The 27,967-nt window shown below is 51.6% G+C and overlaps 2 protein-coding genes across 3 annotated transcripts in view; one reads left to right on the plus strand and one right to left on the minus strand.

Moving 5' to 3' along the window:
* Positions 1-8,253, minus strand: part of LOC119099858 (gamma-1-syntrophin-like) — a 49,426-nt gene extending 41,173 nt beyond the window's left edge. Inside the window, 1 exon segment of the mRNA XM_037222948.1 lies at positions 8,110-8,253. The gene's annotated coding sequence lies outside the window, so the exon portion shown is untranslated.
* LOC119099859 (uncharacterized) lies at positions 1,773-27,656 on the plus strand. Of its 2 annotated transcripts, none has more exons than XM_037222950.1 (2): positions 1,773-1,902; positions 26,443-27,656. In XM_037222950.1, the coding sequence occupies exons 1-2, from the start codon at positions 1,813-1,815 to the stop codon at positions 27,562-27,564; spliced, it is 1,212 nt and encodes a 403-aa protein (XP_037078845.1). In that variant the 5' UTR covers positions 1,773-1,812; the 3' UTR covers positions 27,565-27,656. The 2 variants fall into 2 exon arrangements, with proteins under 2 accessions (XP_037078845.1, XP_037078846.1); XM_037222951.1 differs by lacking the exon at positions 1,773-1,902 and adding an exon at positions 16,017-16,090.
* Positions 27,657-27,967: the final 311 nt, after the last annotated feature.

A 27,967-nucleotide genomic window follows, 5' to 3' on the forward strand; every position in this document is an offset into this window, starting at 1 on the left:
TTAAAATCCTGTTCCCAGCAAAACCTGACGTTCAGCAAAATCGGGAGCGACTAAATTTACTGCCACACTGTTGCACAGAATTTACGATAGACTTTTTGCTCACAAGGATTTACATGGATTTGTTGGATTTGTTAGATTTGTTCACAGGGATTTAACTCGATGTCCCGATTTAGCTCTCTCCTGAGTAAAATCCTGACCATGTCACTGTCTTGCTCCAAAAATTAAGCCTTGACTTTTGGGGTCTCCTATCAAAAAAGACTTTCCCACACACGTTTAATATACATGTCTATCTAAATGTGGGTACCTTTTGGTCACAAGAATCATCAGCGCTTTTTGAGCCCGTGTTTCTTGGCTGGTATGCGTTTAGGGTTTATTCCGAAACCAGTTCTAAGGAACGAAGACCTGACCGTTTCCTGAAAATCATTAATTGTGTGGCACCTTCCGCACCATCCAAATGGTCGGCTGGCTAAATGTCAACGTCCTGAAAGCCTGCCAGTGTATGCCTCAGATTTATTATTTCTCGGCTCCGTCAGGTTGTGCCCTCTTTCCTCTGAAAAAGAAAGAGGATGTTTCGGCCTCATATTCGGCTCACCAGCGTCCCTCGCGCCATCCCGATTATGCAGATCAGTCAGACCCTAGAAGCCCTGCCTCCTATGCGTCACAAATAATCGCTGCCATTTCGGGCGCGGTGCCAGCGGGGGCGTGACCGCCCGGCGTTATTGACAGCTTGGTCCGTCCCTCCCCTCCTTCCCCACTCGGTGTTCCTCGCCCTCCCCCTCCCACTGTCATGCCTCTAAGGGTCGAGGGGCACCCCGAACCGGGAGGGCTCACCAGAGACGCCTAGGTTCGTCAGGAGTGCGTATGTATGCACGCCGGGGTTATGCTGCTGCAGCATGGGTAACGAGTCGGAACGTCACCCCTCCGCTCCCTGCCGGCTCCCTGCCGGCCCGCTCATCTCCATCGGTCCCGCCCCCCGCTCCGCTCATCTCCATCGGTTCCGCCCCCCGCTCCGCTCATCTCCATCGGTCACGCCCCCGGCTCCGCTCATCTCCATCCGTCCCGCCCCCGGCTCCGCTCATCTCCGTCCGCCTCCCGCCCATCTTCCGGGATGGCTCCCACCCCGCTCCCGACTAGCATCCCGGTGGCTCCCACCCGGTTTCCCGCCCGCACGCGGCCATCTCTCCGTGCAGCAGCTGCGTGGCACCGACAGCGCGCCGCTGCTGCCCGACGGCGCCGGGGCGGCACCGGACTGGGGCTGCTGGCGTTCCCCGAGAGTGCAGCGGCGGCGGCCTGGCTGACCGGCGGGCACTGTTGAGCGCCGAGCGCCGCCGTCGCCGGGGCGGCACCGGACTGGGGCTGCTGGCGTTCCCCGAGAGTGCAGCGGCGGCGGCCTGGCTGACCGGCGGGCACTGTTGAGCGCCGAGCGCCGCCGTCGCCGGGGCGGCACCGGACTGGGGCTGCTGGCGTTCCCCGAGAGTGCAGCGGCGGCGGCCTGGCTGACTGGCGGGCATTGTTGAGCGTCGAGCGCCGCCGTCCCCGAGAGTGCAGCGGCGGCGGCCTGGCTGACCGGCGGGCACTGTTGAGCGCCGAGTGCCGCCGTCCCCGAGAGTGCAGCGGCGCCGGCCTGGCTGACCGGCGGGCACTGTTGAGCGCCGAGCGCCGCCGTCCCCGAGAGTGCAGCGGCGGCGGCCTGGCTGACCGGCGGGCACTGTTGAGCGCCGAGCGCCGCCGTCCCCGAGAGTGCAGCGGCGGCGGCCTGGCTGACCGGCGGGCAGTGTTGAGCTCCGAGCGCCGCCGTCGCTCAGCCGATCGATGCGCCAGCTCCCCGGAACAGGAAGCGCCTCCGCCAGCACACGCCTTACGTGGATGGCATGGAAGGAAAGGTCACTCCATGGGTTCGCGGTGGGTAAATCGCAGTGTGGAAAAGGTCGACACACATGGGACGCGATGAGAGGGTCGCTGCGTGAGAAAGGTAACCGCAAAGGAAGGAACGTGGTGGGTGGATCGGTGGGTAGGAAAGGTGGCCGGTAGAGAGAGACATTTCACGGCAACTCAACCCACAACTGATATCTGTCTTAAAAATTTTGAAAGTTTGTGGGGCAGTAATTTAGTCCACAGGGCCGTAGGGTATTTCATGAGACCGAAAAGATGCCTTCGGGAAGTTTTGAGCCCTGCGAACAGCGTCTTCGAGTTCAAGTCTAGATGATTTTAGAGAGGCCACGCTGTAAAACTCACATATCGATGAGCTCACTATGGCGCTGAAAACTTTTGTCGATTTTAACTTATTTGTGTTTTTTCTTTTTTTACTTTTGATCTCGTCACTTCGTGTCCGTTTCTTACATGACCTTTGACACGTGACATTTCTCAACTTGTGGTCTTAACTCAAGCCCAACTTATTTTTGTACGTTATCGAACGCAAGAAAACGAAGACCAATGTCACCTATGAGGGACCTTTTCAAACTTCGCAAAAACCAGGGTAAATGATGTTGGAAAGAGTACTCTCGACCTGGCTCATAAAATATCGAGATGCCGTTAATGACATTCGATTGGATGGGTCATTCTGAGCTCGAAATTCAACACAATATTTATTATTCGAGGTAGAGGTTAAAGGGTTAAAGTACTTTCTCAGGCCAAGTGCAGAAAATGCATGGGTTCGGTATTGTTCTCGTCAATTTGATTCCAACATCGTGCTTGGATGGATTTGGGTATTCTACTTCACGCCCTGGAGCGAGCTTTGTGTGAGCCCTTGCCCAACCATTTTATCGCGGCATTCCAGTTCGGCGGCAGAATTTGATTGCGAATGTTAACCGTGCCGCAGTGCCTGACACGATCTGCCCCCTAGCTGACCCACCTGACTTTGAGCGGCCGCTGCCATTGGTCTCGGACCATTTCGGTCAGGGACAAATATTGAGCATCAAAACGACTCGAGCCCGCCTACCCCATCACAGAAGCGTTGGGAGACAGGAGCTTTCACCGATTGAACTACGTGACAGACTTTTGCACTGGAACCGCCAATTGCAGGAATGACGTGATCTGCTCCCGTAATGCTAACTGAGCGCAATGTGAACAATTTTACCAATTGATCACTTCCTAAACGACTTCAATTGAACCAAACATTGCTTTGTTCCTGTGGGTCCCAAAAATAAAGTCAAGCTAGATTACACAAAATGTATTTCTGAATTCAACATATTTTCCCATGGTGGATGTTGTACCTCTGTTGTAAAAACCCAATATCACCATAGCGTAAGCGTCACTAAACCAGCATATGCCTGAACTGCAGACAGCAGACCCTCTGCTACATTCAATAATTAACGTCACGCAAAGCACTGCAGCTCGCAGTTCAGATAATTCACTTTGCCAATATGGTATCGGCTCCAGGTGACCGAAGGCGTCCTCTGGACAAACAGATTCCGACGGTCGATAGCCGGGCTCAGTAAATGTCGGACAAATTCGCCAGCTGCATACCATTTATGTTTGCGTCTGGGCACTATGTGGAAAGTTGGCCACCAACGATACCTCCCGGGGAGTCATTGGGTGACACTTTGATAATCCTTTAACCTCCCGTCCCTGGCCTGTGGACAGGTGGTGGATGAGTGTGGTCGTTAGTATCCCGGAAAAGAATCTGTGAAACTGTCTCGTACGCTTTACATTGAGGACCCTCACGAACCGATCAGTGAGCACAATTATTGCCTCAGACACATTTCCGTTTGGTATGTAAAGCAACTTAATAATGCTTAAGATTATCTTTTAAAGGAAATGGCACCATGACACGGTCATTAGGATTTGGTGGAAGAACAGCGTCTTCCGACCTTCCTGGTATGTGGCACAGTTTGCCAAGCCACAGATGCCATGCCACTGATTGATACTGCGTCGAATGACTGCGTGAAAAAAAAACTGTGTGAAACCACCGGCCCTTTTGAGGGTGACAGAACTAATAAGCTGTCCAGTGCATTTGCGACGAACATTATGCACGTACATAAGTCAGTAGTAATAGCCTTATTCCTCGGAGAAAAACCTGGGGAATAGATATATAGATGGGTCGATATTTCGGCAACATTCCTTTATTCAAGCTTAACGGACTTCTGTTATTGCTTCGATAAGAGCACGTTACCGAAATATCAACTCATCTATACCTCCCTTCCCATGGTTTTTCTTCGAAGAATAAGGCTATCACTATCGTCTTATCTATGCAAGAGAAATAGAACAGTGTTGAACTCACTGTGCGACAATCATGAAATCATCAGTTGATTTTATCGTGCATGCCGTGCTTACGTGGTGATTATTGGAGATAAGTGCAAGGATTGCACGGCTTTCTGCATTTGAGTTCTGCCTTGAACTGGACGTTGACCACGGATCACAAACATAGCGCCAGATCTCTTATTCAAAATCATTCATTTAATCAGGTGCCGTTTTGTTTGCCGCGTCTAGATATCTCTGTCCAGCCAGAATTCAACTAAATATGAACAAGTTGAAAATGCCAAAATTATTATACATCAAATGAGTTCATCAGTGATGTTTTTTTAATTTTTTTAGGTCATAGGTTTTTTATTCGGATCATTTGGCAACAGTACATGGACTACCAAAGATAGGTTTACAGCGTGACTTAACGAAAATTTCAGAGGGTTTAATTCAACGGTTGTTGCCTAACGATCTTAAGGATTCGCATCGCTGGCTTTAGAACCTAAGACTACCACACCATTAATTTTCATATTTTTAACACGATGCAAATTTGAGATTTGTTGGTTGGATGCCCCAGGGGATACAGTGACCGATCGTTGGGCGGAAATGGTCGTCGCCAGGAAATACGGTGGGTGGATCTCTGGGCGAGAAAGATCGCCGCCGGGGGATACGGTGGGTGGCTCGCTGGGCTAGAAAGTTCGCCGCCGGGGGATACGGTAGGTGGCTCGCTGGGCGAGAAAGTTCGCCGTCGGGGGATACGGTAGGTGGCTCGCTGGGCGAGAAAGTTCGCCATCGGGGGATACGGTAGGTGGCTCGCTGGGCGAGAAAGTTCGCCGTCGGGGGATACGGTAGGTGGCTCGCTGGGCGAGAAAGATCGCCGCCGGGGGATACGGTAGGTGGCTCGCTGGGCGAGAAAGTTCGCCGTCGGGGGATACGGTAGGTGGCTCGCTGGGCGAGAAAGTTCGCCATCGGGGGATACGGTAGGTGGCTCGCTGGGCGAGAAAGTTCGCCGTCGGGGGATACGGTAGGTGGCTCGCTGGGCGAGAAAGATCGCCGCCGGGGGATACGGTGGGTGGCTCGCTGGGCGAGAAAGTTCGCCGCCGGGGGATACGGTGGGTGGCTCGCTGGGCGAGAAAGATCGCCGCCGCCAGGGAATACGGTGGGTAAATTGCTGATGCAAAAGACCGCCGCCAGAGGATACTGAGGGGGGATTGCTGGGTGCTAAAAAGTGGGTATGGGAATACGGTGGGCGAGTTGCTGGGTAGGAAAGGTCACCACCAATGGACGCTGCAGCTTTTGTTTCCACGGTGAGAGTAGAATAGTCATAGCCAGGGAATGCTTTGGATGGATCGCGTGCTGGGAAACTGGCAGGGGACGCATACGCGGTGGGTGCATTGCTGGGACGTGGTGGAAAGTAGTCCTGTTAGAGAATGCGACGAGGACAATTACGAAGAATTGCTTTCTCCGCAGGCTGGTGCGCAAGGCGAACAGAACAATGACAAGAAATGTGGTGGCATTCAAAATCTCACTTCGGAGCTTGGCACACTATCTGAAGATTGGAATATTCCATCGGTTGTATGCCGCCAAATGCACCACTTCACACTCCTCTGAGACTGTGGTATTTCTAGACCACTGCCCCAGAACTTTGCCTCTTTTCAACGTGATGTGCATGGTCGGATTTTATCAGACGTTGGATTTGAATGTTTTGTACACCGGAATCGTTCCATCTCCGCCAATGTAATGTTTCGCTGCGAGCTAGCGGAGTACGTTGAACACAGCGAGTTATTGGGAAAATAGGGCACGTCTGAGAAAATAGATATTTATAACGCAGCCAGAGACGCGGCCAACATCTGCATTTCGCTCTGAGAGCGGCACTGCTTCAATGTCATTCGTGCACCGGAAAATCTGGGTTTACGAACACGAAAGGGCTAGACGTAGGCACGTACTTTTATATACTGTGTTCGCCAAGCCCTGGAGTGTCAACAGGCCTTGTGGAAAAGTAGGCTGGGACTACAGATTGCATACTGAGGACACAGTAAGAATATTGCAGGTGGGTACCTGCAGATATTTGGTTCCTCTTAAATGTTCTGATAGCGCCGTTCTTACAAAGACACATGAGACGACAAGGTGTGATTCTAGGACAGGCGCTGGGTAGCACGAGCCTTGACTGGCTGTCCCAGACACGTGGGACGGCCTGGACGTGACTGTGGGCCCGACAGAGGGGTGGTGGGATCTGTTGGACTGTCTGAGGCACATAGCGTGGTCTTTAGCTTCGGTCCGTGAACTGTGGTGCACGGGCCGTGGCCCTGATGACTGGCCACGGTCCGTCAGGCTCCTAGCATCGTCCGTGTTTTTATCAGAGCACAGTCAGCATCGAATTGGAGAGCTGCGCATCATTCTGAGTCGGCCAGAGATAACAGCTTTCAACACACCCAAAGGTGTTGTGAAGACCATGCTGTCGTTCCTTCTTTGTTAAGTGGCCATCATGCTATTAAGTATTTGCAGCGTCATTCATAAACAACAGATCTTCAGATGATCAACAAACCAATGTTGCTCCCTTCCATTGCCCCTAAAGACTTCAGTACGTAAAGTTTGTCGTAAAAACAAGCAGCATTTACATCGCTCACAAACTGTTCTCGAGGTTGAGGCAATTAAAAACCACGCGAGCTAACCCCAAACGCAGTGTAATGGGGGAGCGGAGGGGGCTCCCCACTTCTAAGAAATTTAATGGTGGCCCTGTGACTGGAAAGAAATGACCAAAAACGGCTATGACCTCCCTCAACTTGGAAGGGCTTCCGTTGCCGCTGTCCTCCATATCAACGCCCGTTGGCCATGGACAAAGAGGAATCAAACTTAACTCACTTCAGAAAATATGCTGTTTTTCTATATAATATCAATGTGTCAAGCGCCTGATAAAAACAGAACTTTGCCTGGGCATGCGCGTAACACGCATCCAAGCAAACATATCTGACGGCCCTGATATACATATCCAAGCTTTGGTGTTACTTGTGTCAGCCCCGTGCCTCAGTTTGTCTCCGAGGTTCGGTGTCTACCCTCTAGTTCAATCGGTTTGATCGCCCGCCCCCTATCTCACTCTAATGGGGGGGGGGGGGGGTCGAATCGCTTCATCGCTCGCTGTTTGTCCCTGACTGGAATCACCTGCCATCGGCGGCAGCGGCAGCTCAAGTTCAGATGAGGTCAGGGCCCCAGTACCCCGTGCCGAGTATTGCGGTATGTCAAAATTTTCCCACACAAAGGTGCAATTTGACTGGAATGTCACGACCGGACGGCGGAGCCAAGGTTCCACTGGCTCCACGACAACAAGGTTCCACAAGGTTCACACGACAACCACTGCCAAGCGTGAACTCCTTTCCCAAAAGCCCACCCCATCAAAATATTCAGGCTCAATCTTGTCTTAGTGACATAATTAACAATGTTTGTGGGCACCGAACAATAGCAAGGCCGTCTGTGGGGATTGGAGAAGGGGAGGGGGAGAGTTCAGAGGTACTTACTGTTGATTTGTGCCATGCACCGCCGTAAGCCTGATGCTATACTTTCCGAAAAATATTTGGAGGCTGGAGCCCTCTAAAGCCCCTCCCCCTCTCCCGGACCATGACTGCTCCCACGCCTGAGGCAACGCAGTGTTATGATAGGATGGGTGGCATATTTGGGCATTTTATCTCTATTTGCTTGAGGAATTCCCTAACTGCAGTTGAATCTGACGTAGGATAACTGGCTTTCAAAGTCAGGTCATAAAGCACCAATGTGCACCACAAAAATTTCATTTGAAATCTAAGCTCAGGAGCATAGGCATATTCATCCTATCACTTTGGTTCGGACAAGCAAGCCCACTCGCCGTTCCGGCGCACCAATCGTGCCGCCAGGAGCGATTTAATGCCGCGATTGGAACATCGCCCGTCACATACTGACCTCAACGATCGGTCCCAGAAGGTTCTGAACGATCCAGCAATCATACAGCCGTGTCGGGTGCGTCAGCCGGCTTCTCGCTCGCGCGGTGCTCGGCGCGGCGTCAGGCGCCGTGGCCGCTCACCATGCCAGCGGTGCGCCGCGGGCAGGCCGTCCGCTCGCCGGGCCGCGCGTCCCACTGCGGCCTCGGCCGCCGCCGCCAGGGGCGCCACCGTCGCCGGCCGGCCAGTATCGATGAGTCCCGCTTGCGCGGCGTCGTGGCCGGTGCTCCCCGCGCGGCTCGACTCGCTCCCTGGACACGGCCGCTGGCTCGGCGCCTCACCGTCCGGCCCTTCTGGTCCACCAGGGGGCGCCACCAACCAGGGGAGAGGGCCGGGCTCTGCGCGTGGGGCTGGGGTTGTGGAGGCCCGATCCAGGCTTGAGCCGAAGATCAGTGACGTAATGGCATGATAGTGTTACAATAGTTGCCTTCAAAGTGTTGTTTTCAAGGTAGGTGGAACGGCTGCATCATGCTGAATGCCTCTAACACCGTTTCGGTTGGTGCCCAGATTAGATACAGCGACGCCGCGCCCATCGAGACAGCAGTGCAGGGACACGGAAACACAGTATGTTCACCGAGGCAGCGGTACACAGACACGGAGACACAGTGCATCCACCGAGACAGCGGTACATCGGGCAGGGGTGGTGGCCGGGCTTCACTCAATAGCGCTGGAACATGGGATGCACCTGGCGAGCGATAGATGCGCCCGACAGTGTTGAAAAATTAAGAGGATTATCAGGCGGATTCCGTAAAAATGTTGTCATAAATCATGAAAAGGTTAGTGGGGGATGGAGATGGGTATGGTTTTTTTGTTGCGTATAATGCAATTACTTTTCATATTTTGCAGGATTTGTATACCCTTGTTCAAAATATTATTGTTTTACGAAAGGATTGAGACCAGACATTAGTATCACAGATGGACTAATTGTCCGGGCCATCGTTCCTCGTTTGGCGCGTTGGTGTGTACACAACGTTTTGGCCAGTTAACTCTCCGGCCGTCGTCAGGTGTTACTGAGTCCTGAACAAGACTGGATGATGTTTGGTGTGCAGCCATCTACGCGTTACACACTGAACTACCAGTTTGATGCTGCTCAGATCTGAACCAAAGTCTTCTGAATTTGAGCCCAATGACACTCGTAGCGACTCTACGTTAAAGGGAATGCTCCAGATTTGAAGACATTAAAGCGACCATCAGACATGATGAAACAAGCTCACTTATAACTACTGGTATGCGTTTTAAATGGAAAAGACTGCTTTAGACAACACAATTCTCTGTTTAACAAATATGCCTCCCAATGTGCCATAGTTTGATTGTCATCGTATTTCGTACTTGTATATGTCATCGTATCTTGCACAGCATTGATTGAGAGCCAATTGACGGCAGTTATTTCTGGAAGTCATGCTCACGAACGCCAGTTATGAACACTCCGACAATCATATTTTTCTTAGCCTTGATCGCCACATGGATTATGGACTGGCAGGATTTGAATGACGTTATTATGATGCAATGAATGTCAGGGTGACTGAAATACTCCACCCGAAATACTCCCCAAATTTTCGCGAGCGCATATCTCAGAAACTAGAGGGGCTTAGGTATTAAAAAGGGCAGGATTGTGAATAGCGCAGAAAGGTCTGCAAGATGGCTATTTCAGTTCAAAACCCCCTATGAATGTAAAACACTCCCCTCGGCCGGGAAGGGCGCAGTGGACAGAGGACTGGACTAATGGTCAGAAGAACCTGGTTCGAATCACAGCAGTGCTACGAAGATAATTCGGGTTGTGACGAGTAAATGACTGAGAGCAAGACACCACCCAGCTGTGCTCAGAACTCCACAACACTTGACAACAGCCGTAAAGTTAAATGGCCGAAACGTTGCGTGCATGCTAACACACCAGACGAGGACGATGGTCTGTACAGTAATCCTATCCGTGATTTTACGAATGTGTTACGCACACCATTACAGTCCACATTCACATACATCCATGGTGTGCAAGCTATGCCCCGGTGCTACCTCTGGTGTCAGGTTCGTAAGCTCTTGCACAATGGCGGATTGCAGGCAACAATCAGGTCTTCAACCCTGCCATTCGGCTTCTCAACCTAACACATACTTGCGATGACATATAGTATGTAAGTTTGCATTTAATTTCATTGATGATGCGTTGGTAAAGTGACTTGAAAAGGGGCTTCTCGCTCCCCTTCCGCTCTTCTGGGGCTCTTACATTTCTGCTGAGCACGCTGCGCACAATGACGAACAATGATTAAAAAGGCGTCGCGCTAAGCATAAGCAACGCAGCAGTTGGGTCTTCCGGCAAAACTCGGTATCATCTAACGACAGAAGTCGCACCGCGCAGCGATCTTAACCCAAGATTCCCCCAAATATATGTAGCTCGCTCAGCTATGGTGTTTTGCTGCTTCATCCCTAATGTGGCAGTCCTCTGCCAAACAAACAGATTCGTCTGCCTGCAGTCCTTCAGAGACGAGCTTGGGAATAGAACTCTGCCCAGACCCACCGCTTTGCATACAAAATCAAGCACCAAAAATTACGTATGCAGTCTGGGGAGTTCTGGCGGGACTGAAGCGAAGTTCTTTAAACGGGCAGCTGTACGTAGCTGACTGCACAATATCACTTGATCCCCAAGATGCATAAGAAAACATCCAACACAGACCGTGTTTGAGTAATTAAATACCCAGTGTTTTCTTATCAGATCATAAACACATCATTTTGACGTCCATCGAAAGGTAGCATATTCCAACGCCAACAACGTTCAATGCAAACAATAGAAGAGGACATCGGCGTGCGACCATTCAACAGCATGTGGACATTGTCAAGCTCAGTGTGCAGAATGTGCTTTTAAATTCAACGCTAGGCTACGATACAGTACATCAGCAGTCGACTTCACGTGGCATTAGGTTACGTCAGCCTCGCCTTTAAGCGACGGTGAATCAATTTGCAGCAACGAACCCAGCTGTAGGGTCAATAGCAGTCGTTATTTCTCCCCTGTCGTTCTAAATTCGTGCAATCCTTACCGGCGTCGAGTTGCTCCCTATTTTAAAAGTCCTTGCCCGAGCAATGTTGAGTTCGGCCCCAATGTTGGCTTGGGTCCCCAATATTTTTACCTTGAATATTGCAAAAGCGTGGGGAAAAGTTTGCCGACATGCAAAGACTACTCTTGATCATTTGGCGCAGTGGTGTTGTCGTGGAGGGTACAGCAGGGCAACATAACACCGCAGCCTCAAAATATCTTCCTCAAATGACGGGTACCGAAAGATATTGAGGTGCACCTTCTTTTTTTGTCCGTCAAGCGCAAGCCCAGACGCTGTTCTCCGCAACCTGACCATGATATTGACACCACTGCCTCGCCAGTCTCGGAGAAACTATTTTATGCCAAGTGAGATTTGGTGTACTACTCATAGTGGGTTACGACACTCACATTGTTTTATTTGAAACACGAATGTTCCTGTTGTAATGTCTCACAAAAAAACAGAATCGGGTAACGGAACGTCGTTTTGTCTGGTCGCGGCATCGATAGTTAAATTATCGGTCTAGTTCAGCTACAAAATGAGAAACAATGCGGAAAACGAAAGTTTCGCTGGACGGATTTTGAATCGCAGATGTGTGTCGAACACCATTGCTAGTATTCACTACACCATTATTATAATGTGAGCTCAGCGATCCCGGTATGGTTCGGGCTCTTACCCCAAGAGCACGAAAGGACCTTTATCGCACCACGCAACCGCAAGACTCTCGGCCGCCCTGTGACCAGGCTTATATTATCAAGCCAATGGCCAAATGGGCCCCTTTGACGACCCACATGCGAACTCTTATCCTGGGAGGCGAATCCACCGTCACACGTTTTTCAACATTACGAATCCGGCCGGCGTAACTTCAGCGCTCTACCGAAGGTAGGCTTCGGCATCGACCAGCATGTTTGCGCTGCAATAAACGTCCATGTTTATACATACGTTTTGGTAAGCTTTTTTGCGCTGCAGCCCACGAGTTCGTGGACAGGCGATGCTTGTAAGTTGTCAATTTACTAACTTTTTTGTGAAACTGTATCGCCCGCGGCCTGGGAAGCGGGCACGCTCGGTGAAATTCGGATATATGCATGGCGCCATGAACTGGAGCAGCGTCATTGTCCTCACATCCCCTTGCGTTTTTTCAGGCCATTGTTACAGGGAAGTTTAAGCTTCATGTTGAACCCCGTGACCAATGTGTTGTTTGATCAACTGCACTTTTTCGCCTTTTAAGGGATTTGGCCGATTCAGCTTTAAATGAAACTTTCGGGCGGCAAGGGATGAGCTCATCGCCGCGTCTAGCAGAACATAACATTTAACAATGCGCAATTTTACGCCTTTAAGTCAAACTTATCTTTACGCTTGTCTATTTACACTCCATGATCCTGATGACGAACTAGCCCACATGAAATCAACGTGGATAACATAAGATGGCGTACGTCCATGCAACAGACTGACTTATTGACTCACCGGGCTTATCACTGACGTTGATAACGGACCTATCGACGAAGCCTTACTCACCACCTCTTTCCTTTTTGCAATCAAAAGTTTTAGGACACGTCCAACAGCCTGTCCAAAGATCGGCGTGGTTAATAGCATGTCCATACAAACTGGTCAGTCTACCAACCTCTTGTCGATGATTGCACCGGGGGCGAAGCACCTCAGCATTCTGCCGATGCCACTTGGTGCGCAAGCCCTGATAAATTGTTAGCAAGATGCCAAACTATAATTTGCGGTTGTATAAGGTAATAGGGCCAAGGAAACCAAATGAATGCTTGAGGCATTCATTACTTCGGACATTAAGGGTTACGGTAGTAGGGTTACTTGGAAAGGACGGGAAATTCCATGCGACCATGGACCTCCCTCCATCCCCCCCCCCCCCATCCTACCTGCCATCACTCTAATCGATCAGCTTGATGCATACTGTGTAGCATTTTGAGCAGCTGGATGTCCCTACCATTCAGACAGCGATAAAGGCCTTTCAAGCTTACAGTGACGTTTTATCAAATACTGCATTCAGTGTGAATGCTGATAGTGAAAGATCATGTTTGCAAACACAAACGGCATGCCTTAGTAGAAAATCAATGACATTCAGAATAAAACAATATTATAAGCACTGTAAACCTGCGCTGGTCACAGAAGTAACGGGATCTATTGCTACATGCCATAGAGGCAGTTGAAGGGAGACCAGGCAACTGGTGGCAAAATTGTGGGCATACGTTTTGTAACAGTTCAATGACCATTCACAGATATTATGAGAAATATCAATCCGTCCTGACTACACGCGTGCTTGCATGTAAACTACAACGAATGCGATCCCCTGCTGTCCAAAACCACATGCGACAGTGAAATGATTGACGAAGCATTTTAAAGAAATCAGTCGGTTCTTGGATCTGGCCTAAAACCAATGTAAGATTCATTGTACAAAACAACGAATGGAAATTATCTGACCTGGAAGTTTTCTTCGTGGAGAACTGGTTACACCACTATTTTAAGCCTATGGTTACTCTCAGCTTGCGCAACTTAATTACCTACTTTGTGCACGATAAACCTTATCCAAAAAAGTTGACACTTAACTGAAGCACACTTTTGTGACATAAATTCATAGCACGAATGGAAGGTTGATCGGGCCAAACTGGAAAAAAATACCGTCTCCGTGTAGTTTGGTTTGCGATTAACTGATCTGTTTATTTCGGGCAGCAGCTTCTACCAAATAAGGCACTTACTGAGCAAGACACGGCATTAGTAACGCACAAGGCATGCATGGAACACGTATTGGCATGGAAGTCGCGGGTTTGTGGGCACTGGGAAGCCGTGGTTCTGGCAGCCGTGGTCAAATGAGACCACAGCGTTTCGACTGAGACAGCATCATAGATTCTGGTGGAGCTCATATCCGTTTCTGCACACCAGTGGGCACGCACCATCAAACGTGATAGTTGAATTGGCTATGTCTCATGTTTTATCGGAAGGATTCAGAGCATGTATAAGTATCACTAACAGAATAACTGCTCAAGCTATCGTCCTTGTCCCATGTCTTAGTATGCATATGTAGGCGTACATTTTCATGCTTCGCCGTATTGCGCGCCACCCGTCCGGGACCGGAGGGGCTTCGCGCGCTGAACATGAGGAAGCGAGCCAGCCGGCCATGGTCGAGGGCTCCCCGCACGAACAAACACGTCTATCAGGCTGAGAGATGGGTGCGATTCGGCTCGACGCTCCGACCGATCAGCTCCCGTCGTCAAAACAACGCTAAGTGCTTCCCCCGCAACAGTCATGACGGTGGTCCTATCTGCCAAAATTATCCATCGCACCAAGAGAGATGGAGGCGATAGCAGGTGATCAGCGAAACAACATGCGCACAGGAATGTGCAAATAACATGTGAGGATGTTTACTGTTTCACCCCAGCAGCCCCCGCCGCGCCGGCCCCGCCGTCGCCCCAGATGCCATCAGAAGAGCCACGCCACGTGGAAACTGGCCCTGAGGGGGACGCGCAGGGCCCGCCCTAGGCGAGAGCGGGCGTTTGTGTCGTCGTCAGCGACGCCACGCCCGAGATCTGGCCTGGGGGCACGTAGGCGGCCGGACTCTGGGGGCGGTACATGCCGGCCCGGAGACAAATTGGACGGAGGCGGCGAGGCGGAAAACCCATTGAATCGCGCGAGAAGACGAGACCGCGAGAGGCCGGATCCTCACAGGTTCGATCCAGCACGCATGCTCGGCTTCTCTCACGACCACGCTGCCTTCTCCCCATTCGTTGTTGATTGCTTTGCCTAGGTCGATGGTCTGCATAGTCTCGTGGGACTTCCGCACAAACCAAGGTTCTTTTTCCCGCCAACTGGGCGTTTGGTCTTCCGCTCCCCCTGTCGCTGGTGTATGTGCGTGTTTTTTTTTTTTTTAGACGCCGAATTCCCGCCGGAGCACGGCCAGCGCGCATGCACGATCCGCTCACAATCGCCCTGTCCTTTTGCCATCCGTTTTGATCGCCTGGCCGGGTTGACGGACGGGATGGTCTCACCGGACGTCCGCACACGCATAGGCTCGCTTCCCGTTCAGTTGGTCGCTCGCATTCAATCTTTTCCCCCGACCCGTCGTGGGACGCCGGGCTCTTACCAAGCTCCGCCCGGTGCGCCTGCTCGCACTTCGTTATGTGCATCCCGCCCCCTTCCTTCGCTTGATCACTCGTCCGCCCCGATAGATCAGCTGGTTCAGTGAGGTATCCGCGCGTAGATGAGGTCGATTATTGTTGTTTTTTGTGCGTTCTGCTTTGTTTTGCGTGTTTTTTTTTTTTGTTGGTAGTTGTCCTCCCTTTTTCATGTTCCTTCCTTTTTTGTCTCTCGCCTCGCTGTTAAGCAGGTTAGCACGGTCTAGCTCCGCCCAGCGCACACGCTGCACGGATTCACCCGGCGAGCGCGTATATTCCCCGTTTTCTACCTTCTCCGTTTCGCTAGGTCTGGATCGTTCTCTGACCGGGCGATGCACGGAGTCCACGTTTGGTTGGCGAAGGTCCCTCTCGAGGGGAAGGATCCGATACGGACGCCGGAGGCTCGGCACAGGGGAGAGCGGCGTCGAATTTTCCGAACCGGACAGGATCCCGGGATGTTGGCTAGAGGTCGAAAGGAGACCTCCTGCCGGGGTGCCAAAGCACAGCGGCGAGGTGCGCCGAGCCCGCTACATCTCGAGGGATCGCTCGCAGTTCTGTGAGATCAGGGAAGGTTACTCGCGGAGCGTCGTCCGAGGCAGCGTTCGGAAGGACGTCATCTGTCAGCCGACATGGTCAATCGCGGCAGAGGGCAGCACTCGGCGGTGCGCGATGGCGGCGCAGGCGCCCGCGATCCGCCGGCAGATGGCAGTATCTTGCGGTGTGATGCGGTGTGATGGCAGTATCTTGCGGTGTGGGTGGACGGAGCGGTCCAGTGTTCGCGGCCCGCCAAGTGAGCAGCCCGGCGTGACTACGACGAGGACGAGGAGCCAGACACCGTAGTCCTGCTTTTACGCAGATAGACGTTTGTGGGTAGCACGGCTCAAGACGGTGCTTGATTGTGTATGGCGGTAGCGGAGTCTATCCGTGGTGTCTCCGCCTTGGGAGAGGACAGGAGTCAGCCTGATCTCCTCCGATGTGGTGTACGCCGGGCTTTATGAGAGATTGGTGACGGGATGTTCGGGACGGATAGGAATCCCGCCATCGACGCTCATAGGGAGGGCGACGAGGAATCAGGTCACCAGACGGGCCGGTCAGGCCGAGTCCCCACAGCGCGCCGGCCGAGGAGACCGTAAGGCGTGGACGCAGGTCACGCCGGACGCTCGTCGTCTGACGAGGGGCTCCACCGTCCCATAGAGCGCGCTGCCTAAGGCGCATGCGCGGCAGCACGAAGCTGCGGGCGGTGGGTGTGGACGTGCGAATGGTGGGCCGCCCATCGTGGACGGAACGCGGGGAGCGTCGTCCAAACAGGGAGCCGTCAGCCTGGAGGTCAGGCGAGGGAACGAGTCGCCGTCCAGCTTTGGACACTCGGTGGCGGCCCAGCAGCTGCGTCGGTGCCAGGCTGGCGAATTAACTTGCTACACTTTGAACAGGGCTTAAACGTGGCTTTATGGCAAGATCGAAATGTGATAAATGAATTTAACTCGGCTCAACGAGGACCCACGCTGACGAGCCAATTATAACGCCAAGGCGCAGGAAATAAAGGGCGGGGGGGGGGTCCCACCCGTGTGCGAGCCAAGGATGAATGGGATGATGTGGGCGCCAGCGTATGTGAATGCTTGGATTGAGTGTGGTGTGGCGCCGAGTGCACGGAGTCTGCGTGGACTAGTTAAGGCCGGGGGGGGGGGTCCCAGGGCCATTACCCAGCGGGCTCTTGCCAATATAATTCGCCAGTGCGTGGGACTCTTACCATGCATGTCGTTCCGTTTTTGCCCCGTTTAAATATTATTGCAAGCTAAAGGGTGGAGGTGGGGTACCGTGGTTAAGGGCGCACAGCCATGGGCGGGGAGACAGCCGTTCATGGTGCCTGACCGGACCCACCATCCCGCCAATGCCCCGGTCACCCGCTTCATCCTAGCTCTGTGGCTCACATGAGTGTGCGTTGATGTCGGGTGTACCGGAGCCACAGCGTGCCGAGTTAGCATGCGCTAACATCATCAGGCTCGTATACTGACCAATGGGCTCCTCATGATAAATTCGCTCTTGTGGGGAGACGTGACAGCGGCAGCTGGCGGCGCACAATACCCAGCGGCGGCCAGGCGGCCGCGCACGTCGCCCACCGCAGAACCCCCCCCCCCCCCCCCACACACACACACACATACAATCTTCCTGCCAGCCAACTTCTCGCCGTTGTCAGGTGCTATTAAGTCCCGATAGTGGTGCCTTTGCGGAAAGAAACGGGAGCCGTTTGTAAAGAGAGTCGTACTGAATGCAGTGGTCATAAAAGATGTAATAGGATTTCTAATTCAATGTAGTCATGAAAGTAACGTGCCTTTACGTCTAACACTTCAGCTTGTGATTTTGTCAAGTCGTCATTTAGACTTTCTGCATTTCAGCTCGTCGCTACTTATTTGAATATGCCCTTTAAGCAGTTCACCATTTGCCCGCTCGCCAGCTCAGCATGTCGACCGTTTCACATGTCACCATTCTGCAGTTCACCATTTAGCCTTTTGCCATTTCGGCATCTCAAAGTTTTGCCATTTGAAATGTAGCTGTTCGTCATTTTTCCATGTCGCCATTTTGGAGTTCGCCATTTAGCCAATTTAACTTTTTGTCACGCCGACTTTTTACATTTAGTCTGCATGTAAATCGTCTTACAACGGTTGACAACCAGGCATTAAGTGGGACATCGAGCTTTTTGTCTTTTAATTTCGGACTTTTTGTGCGGACACCGTTGTTGGCGACGGCAGCTGGTGCGGCCGAGTGGCCAGCGCGCCGTGAGCGCACAGTTGCCGCCGGGCTGCGTTCTGACCAGGGTCCTCGCAAACAGGTGGGTATAACCACACATATCTGGGACGGTTTTAGCCGCTCTGGATCGTGCACCTTACCCCTCCCCCTCCCCGTTAAAATGTTCTGTACAGTGTATGGAGGATGCTTTTAAACATAGGAACAGGGAGGGGGGGGGGGAAGATGGGGCAGCCGCCACGCTGCTTTCAGGCTCGAGGGAGATGACGCCTGTAGGCTGGGTCGAGCCGGCATGTGCCGCTGTATCATGCCTTTGAGAGTGGGTAGTACAACTACGCGCATGAGTGAAGCCGGGAGTAAGGAAGAAAGTGACTTGCATCACAAATCTCATGATGCAGGCAGGGCAATTTTGAGATAATATCGGATGAGTAATTTAAAGACCCTGTAATAGTCTTTTTTCGGCAGCTGCATTTGCACAGAGTTTTATCCTAAACCGTGTATTATCCGTTACCGCTGCGTACTTTAGAACAATTGCTGTCTTTCAACTGATCAGAGTGATTCTCGAACTCCTACGTTATTTGGGTATTATTGGACAGCGGCAGTAGCTTCTGGACCGGCGTTCGATTCTGCCCAGTGACAGTCTGGCATTATCAGAAGTGGTGCTCATGACATTATTTTGGAACTCTGTATATGACGGATGGGCATGGCCTTGCCATGTCATGGTCTTGGTGTGCGACTGATGCGCAAGGCGGATGGCCTTGACGGCGATCGGGCCGTACCAGTGGTGGAGGAAAATTTGTAGCTTTGCTGTAAGGCAGTGTTGTGTGCGTGTACGTGTGCGTTTGCGTTTGAGTGTGATTTTTTTTTTTTTTTTTTGAATGCGGCCTGGCTGCACAAACTGCATTATTTGGTTTTCAATCGCAATTAGGCTTTTCTGCAAACCTCATACATGCACACATATACGTCCTGAGACTATATCAGATATTCAAAAACAGGGATTATACTTTTTTTCGTTAATGGCCGCTGGCTCAATGAGTTAACTACATCGCGCTTTTCTTTGGAAACGGGCTTTACATCGTTTGAGCCGCAAGGGCATGTTCGCGCTAAGCTATATACCTATACATATATATATATATATATATATATATATATATATATATATATTGTGCTTTCACTTTGTTTATGGTCTGCGTTCCTTGACGAGTCGTTACTGCCGTCTCAAGCACTTGCTCACATCGCCCGGCCCTTATCTACGCTTACACCCAGAACAGGAGCTTCACCGCGCTCCTACATCACGTGCAGCACTGTCCCTACTGATCGCCGCCTTGATAACACAGTGCTATATCGTCAGAATGTAGGCAGAGTTTATTCTGTACGTTACTCACGTTGATGCTGTAATTTTCACATTCAGGCTGGATGTCATTGTGATGTATGTGATGCTCTCTTCTGTCACATCTTAAAAGCCACGTACCTGCGCACGTGGTGGCTGACGATCATCCCGCTAGCTCAGCAGTGGACATTTATTGATGCGTGCATAAAAACCGCTGAGATTCGAAAGTTCGGACTTCTCCGTCAAATCGACCGGAAAGAATGTCGTCAGGCAGCGTAGACTGTGCATAAGGTAGCTGAGAGAGGCTATATTTCATGCAATCACTTACTTAGCATTCTGTTTTGCAGTTGTCGTGCTCCCTGTTTCTCGAACGGGTTTGTGGGGGGCCTACAGGATGCTCACCCATAGCGTATGGCGTAAAGAGTATAGCGTTTTCTGGCTCGAGGTACGGTTGTGTATTTATCTGTGATTCAGATGAAGCCATCACAGCTACTTGAGACGGTCTAGCCAGTGCAAGGGTGAAGCCACCTTACTTCGTTTTATATACATGCCAGTCAGTCAGTATGGCGCGTGCATTTAGGTGCATTGTATCTTAAATTCCAAAACGTCCGTCCAAGCTGCTTCCTCAGCGTACATGACGTCGAACATTGCGGCTGACATTACGGTGAATTGGTGGCTTCGGGGCACGCCTATGTTTCCAGCTGCGTGATCTCGCGGCCCACGTGGCTATGACCACTGCATTCGATCATCGTCAAAATAGTCATTATGAAAGGCTGAAGGTGGGAAAACAGCCTTAAATGATCAGTGAACTTGCCGCACGAATATCTTGGGCACGACTGGTCAGAGTTAACACCTTACTTGCATTCACGTTTTAAATTTGTCACAGTTTGATTATTCTTCTGAATGGGCAGGTATGCACCGCGCAAACAAAACAAACAGCCCGTGCCAATCTACTGCATCTATATGGCACTTTGAACTTTGGCCTGTCTCCTCACAGCAATGAGTAATTTCCAGTGAGACATTCTTCAGAATTTTCTGGGAAAAAAGCAGACCCACTGGAGTCTTTAAAAGGTGTGGGGTTGGGATGGGGTGGGGATGGGCGCACTCTTGCAGACCCACGCTCAGCACCAGCTCTATCGGGACGATGCGGGAGGTCGACGCGGTGATGACGGCATCGTCGCACCCGGTGATAGCGGAAGCTTCGTCCGACAATGAACGTTCGTTGTTCCGTGCTCTGAGATGCCGTACCCGCACGAGTAGTCCTCTAGCGCCTGTCTTGGTAATGCGAGCGCAGCACCGCCACACCACACGACGCCATGTGACCACCATGTATTTGGTCAGGGGAGTTCGAACAGCGGTGCCGCAACCTGGCGTCTTTTGAGACGCCCGCACAGCAGCCACGTGCCGTCAGCCACCGTCGACTGTTTCCCGCCATCTCGAGGACGCCCAGCACGAGCATGCCGGTTGCGTGGGTTGTTGATATCACGGGCATGATTATGACACGACTTTTGTGATATTTCTTGAACGAGCAAATAAATGCCAAGTTCCCGCGTTTTGCATGACCTTGACCTTTGATCATCATGGTTAGGTTTTCCAAATGTTTCAAAATTGTACATTATAGGCGTCTTCATAATTTCCATTTTTTACATTTTTTAAACGAATAAATGAAATGGTCCATGACGAGGAGACCCATAGGTTCCGAAGGGACACGGTTCCTTGCCTTTCCCTTTTTGTGATGTTAACCCGTGTCTTGCGTTTTTTTTTTTTTTTTGTTGCATGTATGACAAAGTTGGGCATCACAGACGTCTTAGTGATATCCGTTTTGTTGTTTTTTGTTTTGTTAAACGAGCAAATTCCAATTGTTGCCATTTTTCCAAATTTCCAATTGAATATACCATTTGACCCTCATATTTTACTTTAAACACGCACCCGGGATGCCGGTTAAATGCCCTTTGCTCGGGTGGGGCAACAGTTTGACGCCCCTGGGACTTCAAAAATGAAGACAGCTGGATACAAAATTCACTGGGTGTGTTGACCTGTACGTGAGGTTACTTGTGTCAAAATTTAAGGTTCCTAAGTTCTTGACCTTTTGGATCAAATAAGGTCAAACAAAGTCATAATCCAGATTGGTGTCCAAAGTGACGCAGACTATCTCATGGAACCGCCGTGGACCTAGGTATATGTCTTAAGTAAAAGGTCACTGGTGTTTAGTTACGTCAGTGACCTTGTTTGACCTCAAAAAGATCATGGTATCGAGATCCCCCCGTCATTTGTTAACCTGTTCGGGCACACTCGATCATTCCGGGGCCCTCCATGCTGTGTCTTGGACACTTCTTATTTGAATATCTATTGAGCTGCTCGGGCCGTTGGCGGATGCAGATGGGGAGCGGGAAGAGAGGGAACCGTGCCCCTTCGGAACCTATGGATCTCCTCGTCATGGATCATGATGAGGAGATCCTCGTCATGATCCATGACGAGGAGACCCATAGGTTCCGAAGGGCACGGTCACTTGCCTTCCCCTACCCTTTTGTATCCGCCAACGGCCCGAGCAGCTCAATAAATATTCAAATAAGAAGTGCCCAAGGCACAGCATGGAGGGCCCCGGAATGATCGAGTGTGCCCGAACAGGTTAACAGATGAGGAGGTGGATCCCGACAACAGCATGTGGTCCACCATTCAAACAAGAAATATGACACCATGCGGAGAGCCCCCGAACGATCGAGTGTGCCCGAGCAGGCCAACATATGGAGACCCCGTCAAGGGCGTAGGCCCCTCCATTTAAGTAGGAAGCACCCAAGACCCAAAGAAAATGGTCCCAGAACGGTCGAATGTGCCCGAGCACAAGGGGCCCGAAAAGAGGGAAGGGGGCTCCATTCAAATAAGCAGCGCCCAAAACCCAGTGTAAGTGGCCCCAAAAAGATAGATTGGACCCGAGAATATCATACGGCCCCCGACAGCAGCAGGACCCTAGGACCCTTTCGACACCAAGACGAATTCGACACGACAGGACAGGACCCTTTCCAACACCAAGACCCAATGTGCAGGGTCTCCGAACAGTACGGTGGGGCCGAAGAGGCGAACAAGGGGTTCCGCGACAAGTGTGTAGGACCCTCCATTCAAATAAGGAGTATGCAAGACCCGTTGTGGAGGGACCCCGAAAAATCGAGTGCACCCGAGCAGGCTATCAAATGGCCCCCGGACAGGAGCGAAGGGCCCGACATTACAATACCCAATGCGCGTGGCCTCCAAACAATCCAGTGTTCCCGGGCAGGTTAACAGACGGTGGCCGACAAGTGTGTAGCGCCCTCCATTCAAATAGATTGCACCCAAGATCCAATTTGGAAAGCCCCGAACGACCGAATGTGCCCAAGCGGTTAAACGGATGCGTCCCCGAGAAGAACATAGGACTCTAAGCAAGTTACAAGAAGTGGAATGACATAGACCAATGTGGAGGGCCCATGGGCATATCCCGGGTGTGTTGATAAATTAACAGAGACCAACGTGGAGGGCCCCTGAGCAACCGAGAATACCCCGGCAGGTTTACATATGGGGCCCCGGCTATAGCGTACAGAGCATTTCTAGCGAATGGAAATAATTCGCGGAATGTCCTGATTGACAAGAGCGCCCCAGGCACGTTGACAGGAGGGACCTGGTAACAGCGCATGGCCCTCCGAACAAATGCAAAGATATCAAGGGCAACGTGGAAGGTTCCTTAACGGTCGGAATGCCCCTGCAAGAGGGGATATAGGTTCCACGGAAATCGCGTAGGGCCCCTGGAAAGGGCAATGAGGCTTAAGATTTCCAATTAACAGTTTCTTCAATCACGAAGATTTTTTTCTTCTCGCGGGCCCTTCACTTACAACCACATTAAGTACAACAAGTACAACCACATTAAGGTGCTCCACCGTGAGAGTGAGTGAGTGGTATTTTCACGGCAATGGGGGCACGGCTAAGCGTACCGCCGCATAAGAGAGCCCCAGGACCAACCAAGATGGGCAAATACTGACAGTGAAGGGCGTGTTCAGATTTTCGTCGCAAAAAATGGCGAGTAAAACTACGCTCATCTATGTGTCTGGGCAGGAGGTCGCGAGCGTTACGAACTACCTCACCGAGGGCTTTTCAAAAGCCATAACTGTGAAGGGCACTCAGGGCTTTCACAGGTTCTCACCAGTGACACCGACGGCTCTGAGGGCTGACCATCTGTGCACCGACGAGGAACGCGTGGTAACAGAAGGGCGGTAATATATAACCATGAGCGCACCAACGCCAAATGTGTGGGTGAAAAAAGCCGACCTGTGGCACGAGTTGGCTGCCAGATGAGCGGAAGGTATCGTTGCTGCATTAAGTCGTTGTGTTGTATGGTGCTTTCAAGGCTAGTTTCAAGATGCTGATCGACGAATTTACGAACCTGCGAAATTACGCCACATAAAAGGACGAAACGTTAGTAAGACAGTTCTACTAAAGTTCGTACTTTCGTGGATTCGCAATTGGTATTGTCGTCGGATGGAGCGGATTTTTTTTTAGTGGTGACTTTATTGTGTTTAATATTGGAAGAACTTGGAAATGAATGCAGTGCATATTTACTTGCAATAACGGAAATCAATCGTGTCTGATTGGCGAAATAGTTCCAAACAATGGGCAAGTGAAGAAAACAACAAGAATCCCTTTAAACAAATGTAGGGGAGGCAAACTTTGCTCAATGTTTACTTCCATAAATGACGCAATGTTTACGATGTATGTTGCACTACGAGTGTCAGTAAAGTTGAGACAGCTTAAGATAGGTGGAGCCCATCATTTTAACTTTTTAAAAATGTTTATTACAGCAAAATTTTCACGTTACTATATAAAATGGCTATATAAGCGTCTGTCTGTCAGTGGGGCTTTACGACACCCTCAGCTGCTGAGGTTATATGGCGTCTCCTGCCTCTCACCCTGGCAGGAAGGGCAGGCACCGCGGAGAATCGAACCCCGTACCTCTGGTGTCCCAGACGCGCAGTGGAACCACTACGCTGCCGGCACCCTAACTATAAGTGGATTATATATGTATACACATATACATACGCGACATAGATGTCTATATATTTATATATTTATTTGTTTTGATTTGTTTATTATTTATTACGCAAAAGTTAACAAACAGGAAGAGTCAACGTTAGAAAATTACCGAGTGGAATGCATTACTTATGCTCATATTGTTTTAAGCAACAATGCAGACTTAAGTATTGTTTTTGTGTCCTACAAAATGTCCTAAACTTTCTCAAAAAATTATACGAATTAACACTCCTGCTCACTAGCCTTGAACTGCCGCGCTTCGATTAAGTGTCAATGAGTGTCTTGATCGTCCTGGGTCAAGGCATTTTAGTTTGGGGCTTTTTGGCCGCATTGCAGGTCTTTGATCATTTCAAGTGGTTGGATATGGGCATTGTGGTTGTGTCGTAACAACACCTGAAATAGTTCGATCTACCCGAAAGTTGATGGTGTTCCGACCCCAGCAGTGTAGGAGTTGATAGAGCTATCCCCGGAGTAGCCTTTCGGCGAGCCCAGCGGCGGTTACGCCCGTGGATATTGGCTGGGTGGCGGCTGATGTGAAAGCCTTAGTGCTTGTTTGTAGGTGTGGGAGGAATAGATGAATCCCGTGGTCATGTTCCATAGGTCCGTATCGTCCCCTGATGCTGTTCCTGATGCGGCTGCCAAGCGCGTAGAATGTCGTCAGGAAGCCCCTGGTAGAAGGGCATTCCCTATGGTTCCGAGAGGCCCACAGTTCTGATCACCAAATGCTTGGTTGGAGGGTCCGAAGACGTGTCGGGAGGTTCTATTAAGACTCCGGCGGCGTAACAGAATGACTTCGCTCAAAGGCACTCCCAATTCTGGACCACAGCGCCACCGATCGAGCCAATTAGCAAGACTCTTCTGACAACTAGCCAATTATTCACCGCAGGGGCGCTCGATCTCCGTGTCCGCCGCCTGTTGTCCCTTATCGGTCAGACGCACTTCATTCGCCGACCGGTGGCGGAGCGTGCCGGGGTCACGCGTCCAACCCGGCCGGGCGTCCAGAACGGGAGTAAAAACCCTCAGCAGCCGAGAAGTTTTCGCCCCGTCCTTAAACGTTACCTTCGGGTAGAGCTCAGCCTAGGTGGGGGGGGGGGGGGGGGGAAGGGGACAGGAAGACGCCCTCAATAGATGCGCGTTTTTTAAGACCGTAAAAATGGTTCCAGAAAGAAATCTGAAATCCCACGCAAAGTGTAAACTAAACTGCATGGTGATATATGTCCCTTTTGTACAGATATATCAAAACAACTCGAATTTACTATTTTTTTCGGTGTTCTTGTATGTCTTCCCATGTTTTCTGACTCCTTACGAAAACCCTGATTGCGCCCCTGTCTCCGGATGTAGTCACATTTGCAAAGAAATGGCGCAAACTGAAGCAAACGAAATGCGTTGATTACTGTCAGTAATAAAGAATATTAACAGCTAACACAAACCCAAAACTGAGTGAAGGGTATCAGAAAAAACTGATATTGAACAGTCTCTTACTTACATTACAGCCTAATATCATTGAACCTAAATGGCGTCCGCATGAAAAACAAAAGGAGACAAAGACCGAAGTCTAACCCCAAGCCATTTGCGCGATACATACGCCACTATTCCCCGCGTAATGCTTACGCATTCATCCACTACACGGACCATGCCACAAATAATTCGCTTTTGTCCTCGTGATATTTGTCATGTTCCGCCCGTCCCGGGGACCCACACTTACCTCGTGGAAGCTGTAGTGCAGAGTGTCACGAATTTCAGGTACTCGCGGCCAATCTCGGCGCCCACAGAGAAAGACAGGTCTCCGGACAGCTGGTGCCGAAGTCCGGCGGCGCTCGCGCCACGATGCCACTCAGAGAGTCATCACCGCCGATCCCAGCGTCTCCTCCGTGAGGCACCGCGGCCCCCGAAACATCGCCCGGCTGCATCGGCGTTGAATTCCTGCAGTATGCATCGATGTCTCAACGCCATATTTGGGTCAATCCAATGTGGGCTGTTACCTGGCCATGTGTCGACCATTGTCCTCTGCCTCCCAGATGTTGCTGTTCCGGTCTTTTCGTCCGCGTGCACTCGCCATCTGCGTGGCCAGCGCCGCCCTCGTGCTCAACATCCGCAGGCGAAGTACACTCCCGGATCGACAGGTGGCAGCAAAAGCGCACAACACCAGCGCGTACTTTACCTGCCTGGACGTGTTTCGACTTTCGGCATACCGGTACCGCTGGGAGCCGGCGAGGGCCGATTTCTGTACGTCTCGCACGCTGAGCCCACAGCAGGTCCGCCGGTGCGTAGAGGCGGGACCGGGCGTGCGGCCCATGCGGGTTGTCTTCATGGGCGATTCGAGGCTCAGACAACTGTTTGCGAGCACGCTCCGTCGCCTGCAGTTGCCAATGCTGAACCGCAGCGTTGAGCTGCCGCTGGGCCACGACCCGCACTACGCCAGCCTGAACATGACGAAGGCCCCTGACAACTGTTTCGAGATATTTAAGCTGTCGATGCCGTTCGAAGGAGAAAAGAAGCCGCGGAAGCTCTTCTTTTGTAGCCACAGGGGCGGCACGCATTGGCTACGGCTCGACTACTTATGGCGCGTCTATATGTCGCGTTCGTTCCGGCGCTCGGTGGACCAGATGGTTGACGCGTGCATACGCCATCCGGCCGCCTGCCCGCGTCTGGTCCTCCTTGGCAGTGGCCTCTGGTACGCGCGCCGTTTCGCCATCACCGAGACGGCGTCGGCAGCCGATTGGGCACTGCGCTTCCGGCGAGACCTGGCTGCCCTGCTTCCTCACCTGCGACGGCTGGCCGCCGTCACGCGCGTCGTCTGGAAGCTGGACGAGCCTCAGTTCAAGGAGGAGGCGGGCTGGGGCAAGCCAGGCATCGTGATGCCGGGCCTCGGCCTGACACACGCGCTTGTCTACAGCATGACAGCCGGCATCGCCAACGTGACGGTGTGGAGCTCTATGGTGCCCGAGTCGATCGACTTCTTCCGCAGCGTGTGCTGGCTGGGTCGGCAACAACCCAACTTCAACACATATCCGCTGTTTGCAGAATGCCAGGACATGCACCACGTGGGTGCCACACTGTTGGACCGCCACGTCACGCAGTTGTTCAACTTCCTGTGCCGAGGCTCAGACGCGTTAAGCCCCGGCAACTGCTGCCACTAGCGGTGGCGGGACGCTGCGACCAGGGCTCCCGCGAAGGCCTTTGGCGCCCGCTCCGGGTCGCGCAGATAAGGGTCACGTGCACGCGTACCACGTTCGAGGCTACTGGCATTTCTCTATGGATTTCCGGTCTCAGGACAGCAGAACGTCGACGGATGAGAGAGAGAGAGAGAGAGAGAGAGAGAGAGAGATGAGAGAGAGAGAGAAGCGAAGAGAGAGAGAGAGAGAGAGAGGAGATCTAGAGAGCGAGAGGAGAGGAGAGGATATCGAGAGAATCCGCTAGAGGAGGAGAGGAGAGAGGTGAGAGAGAGAGAGAGAGAGACGAGAGACGGATGAGAGAGAGCGAGAGGAGAGAGAGAGAGAGAGAGGATGAGGAGAGAGAGAGAGAGGAGAGAGAGGAGAGAGA

The sequence above is a fragment of the Pollicipes pollicipes genome, unplaced genomic scaffold (genome assembly GCF_011947565.3).
Source record: "Pollicipes pollicipes isolate AB1234 unplaced genomic scaffold, Ppol_2.1 Scaffold_4881;HRSCAF=5763_pilon_pilon_pilon, whole genome shotgun sequence".
In the NCBI taxonomy this organism is placed as follows: Eukaryota; Metazoa; Arthropoda; class Thecostraca; order Pollicipedomorpha; family Pollicipedidae; genus Pollicipes; species Pollicipes pollicipes.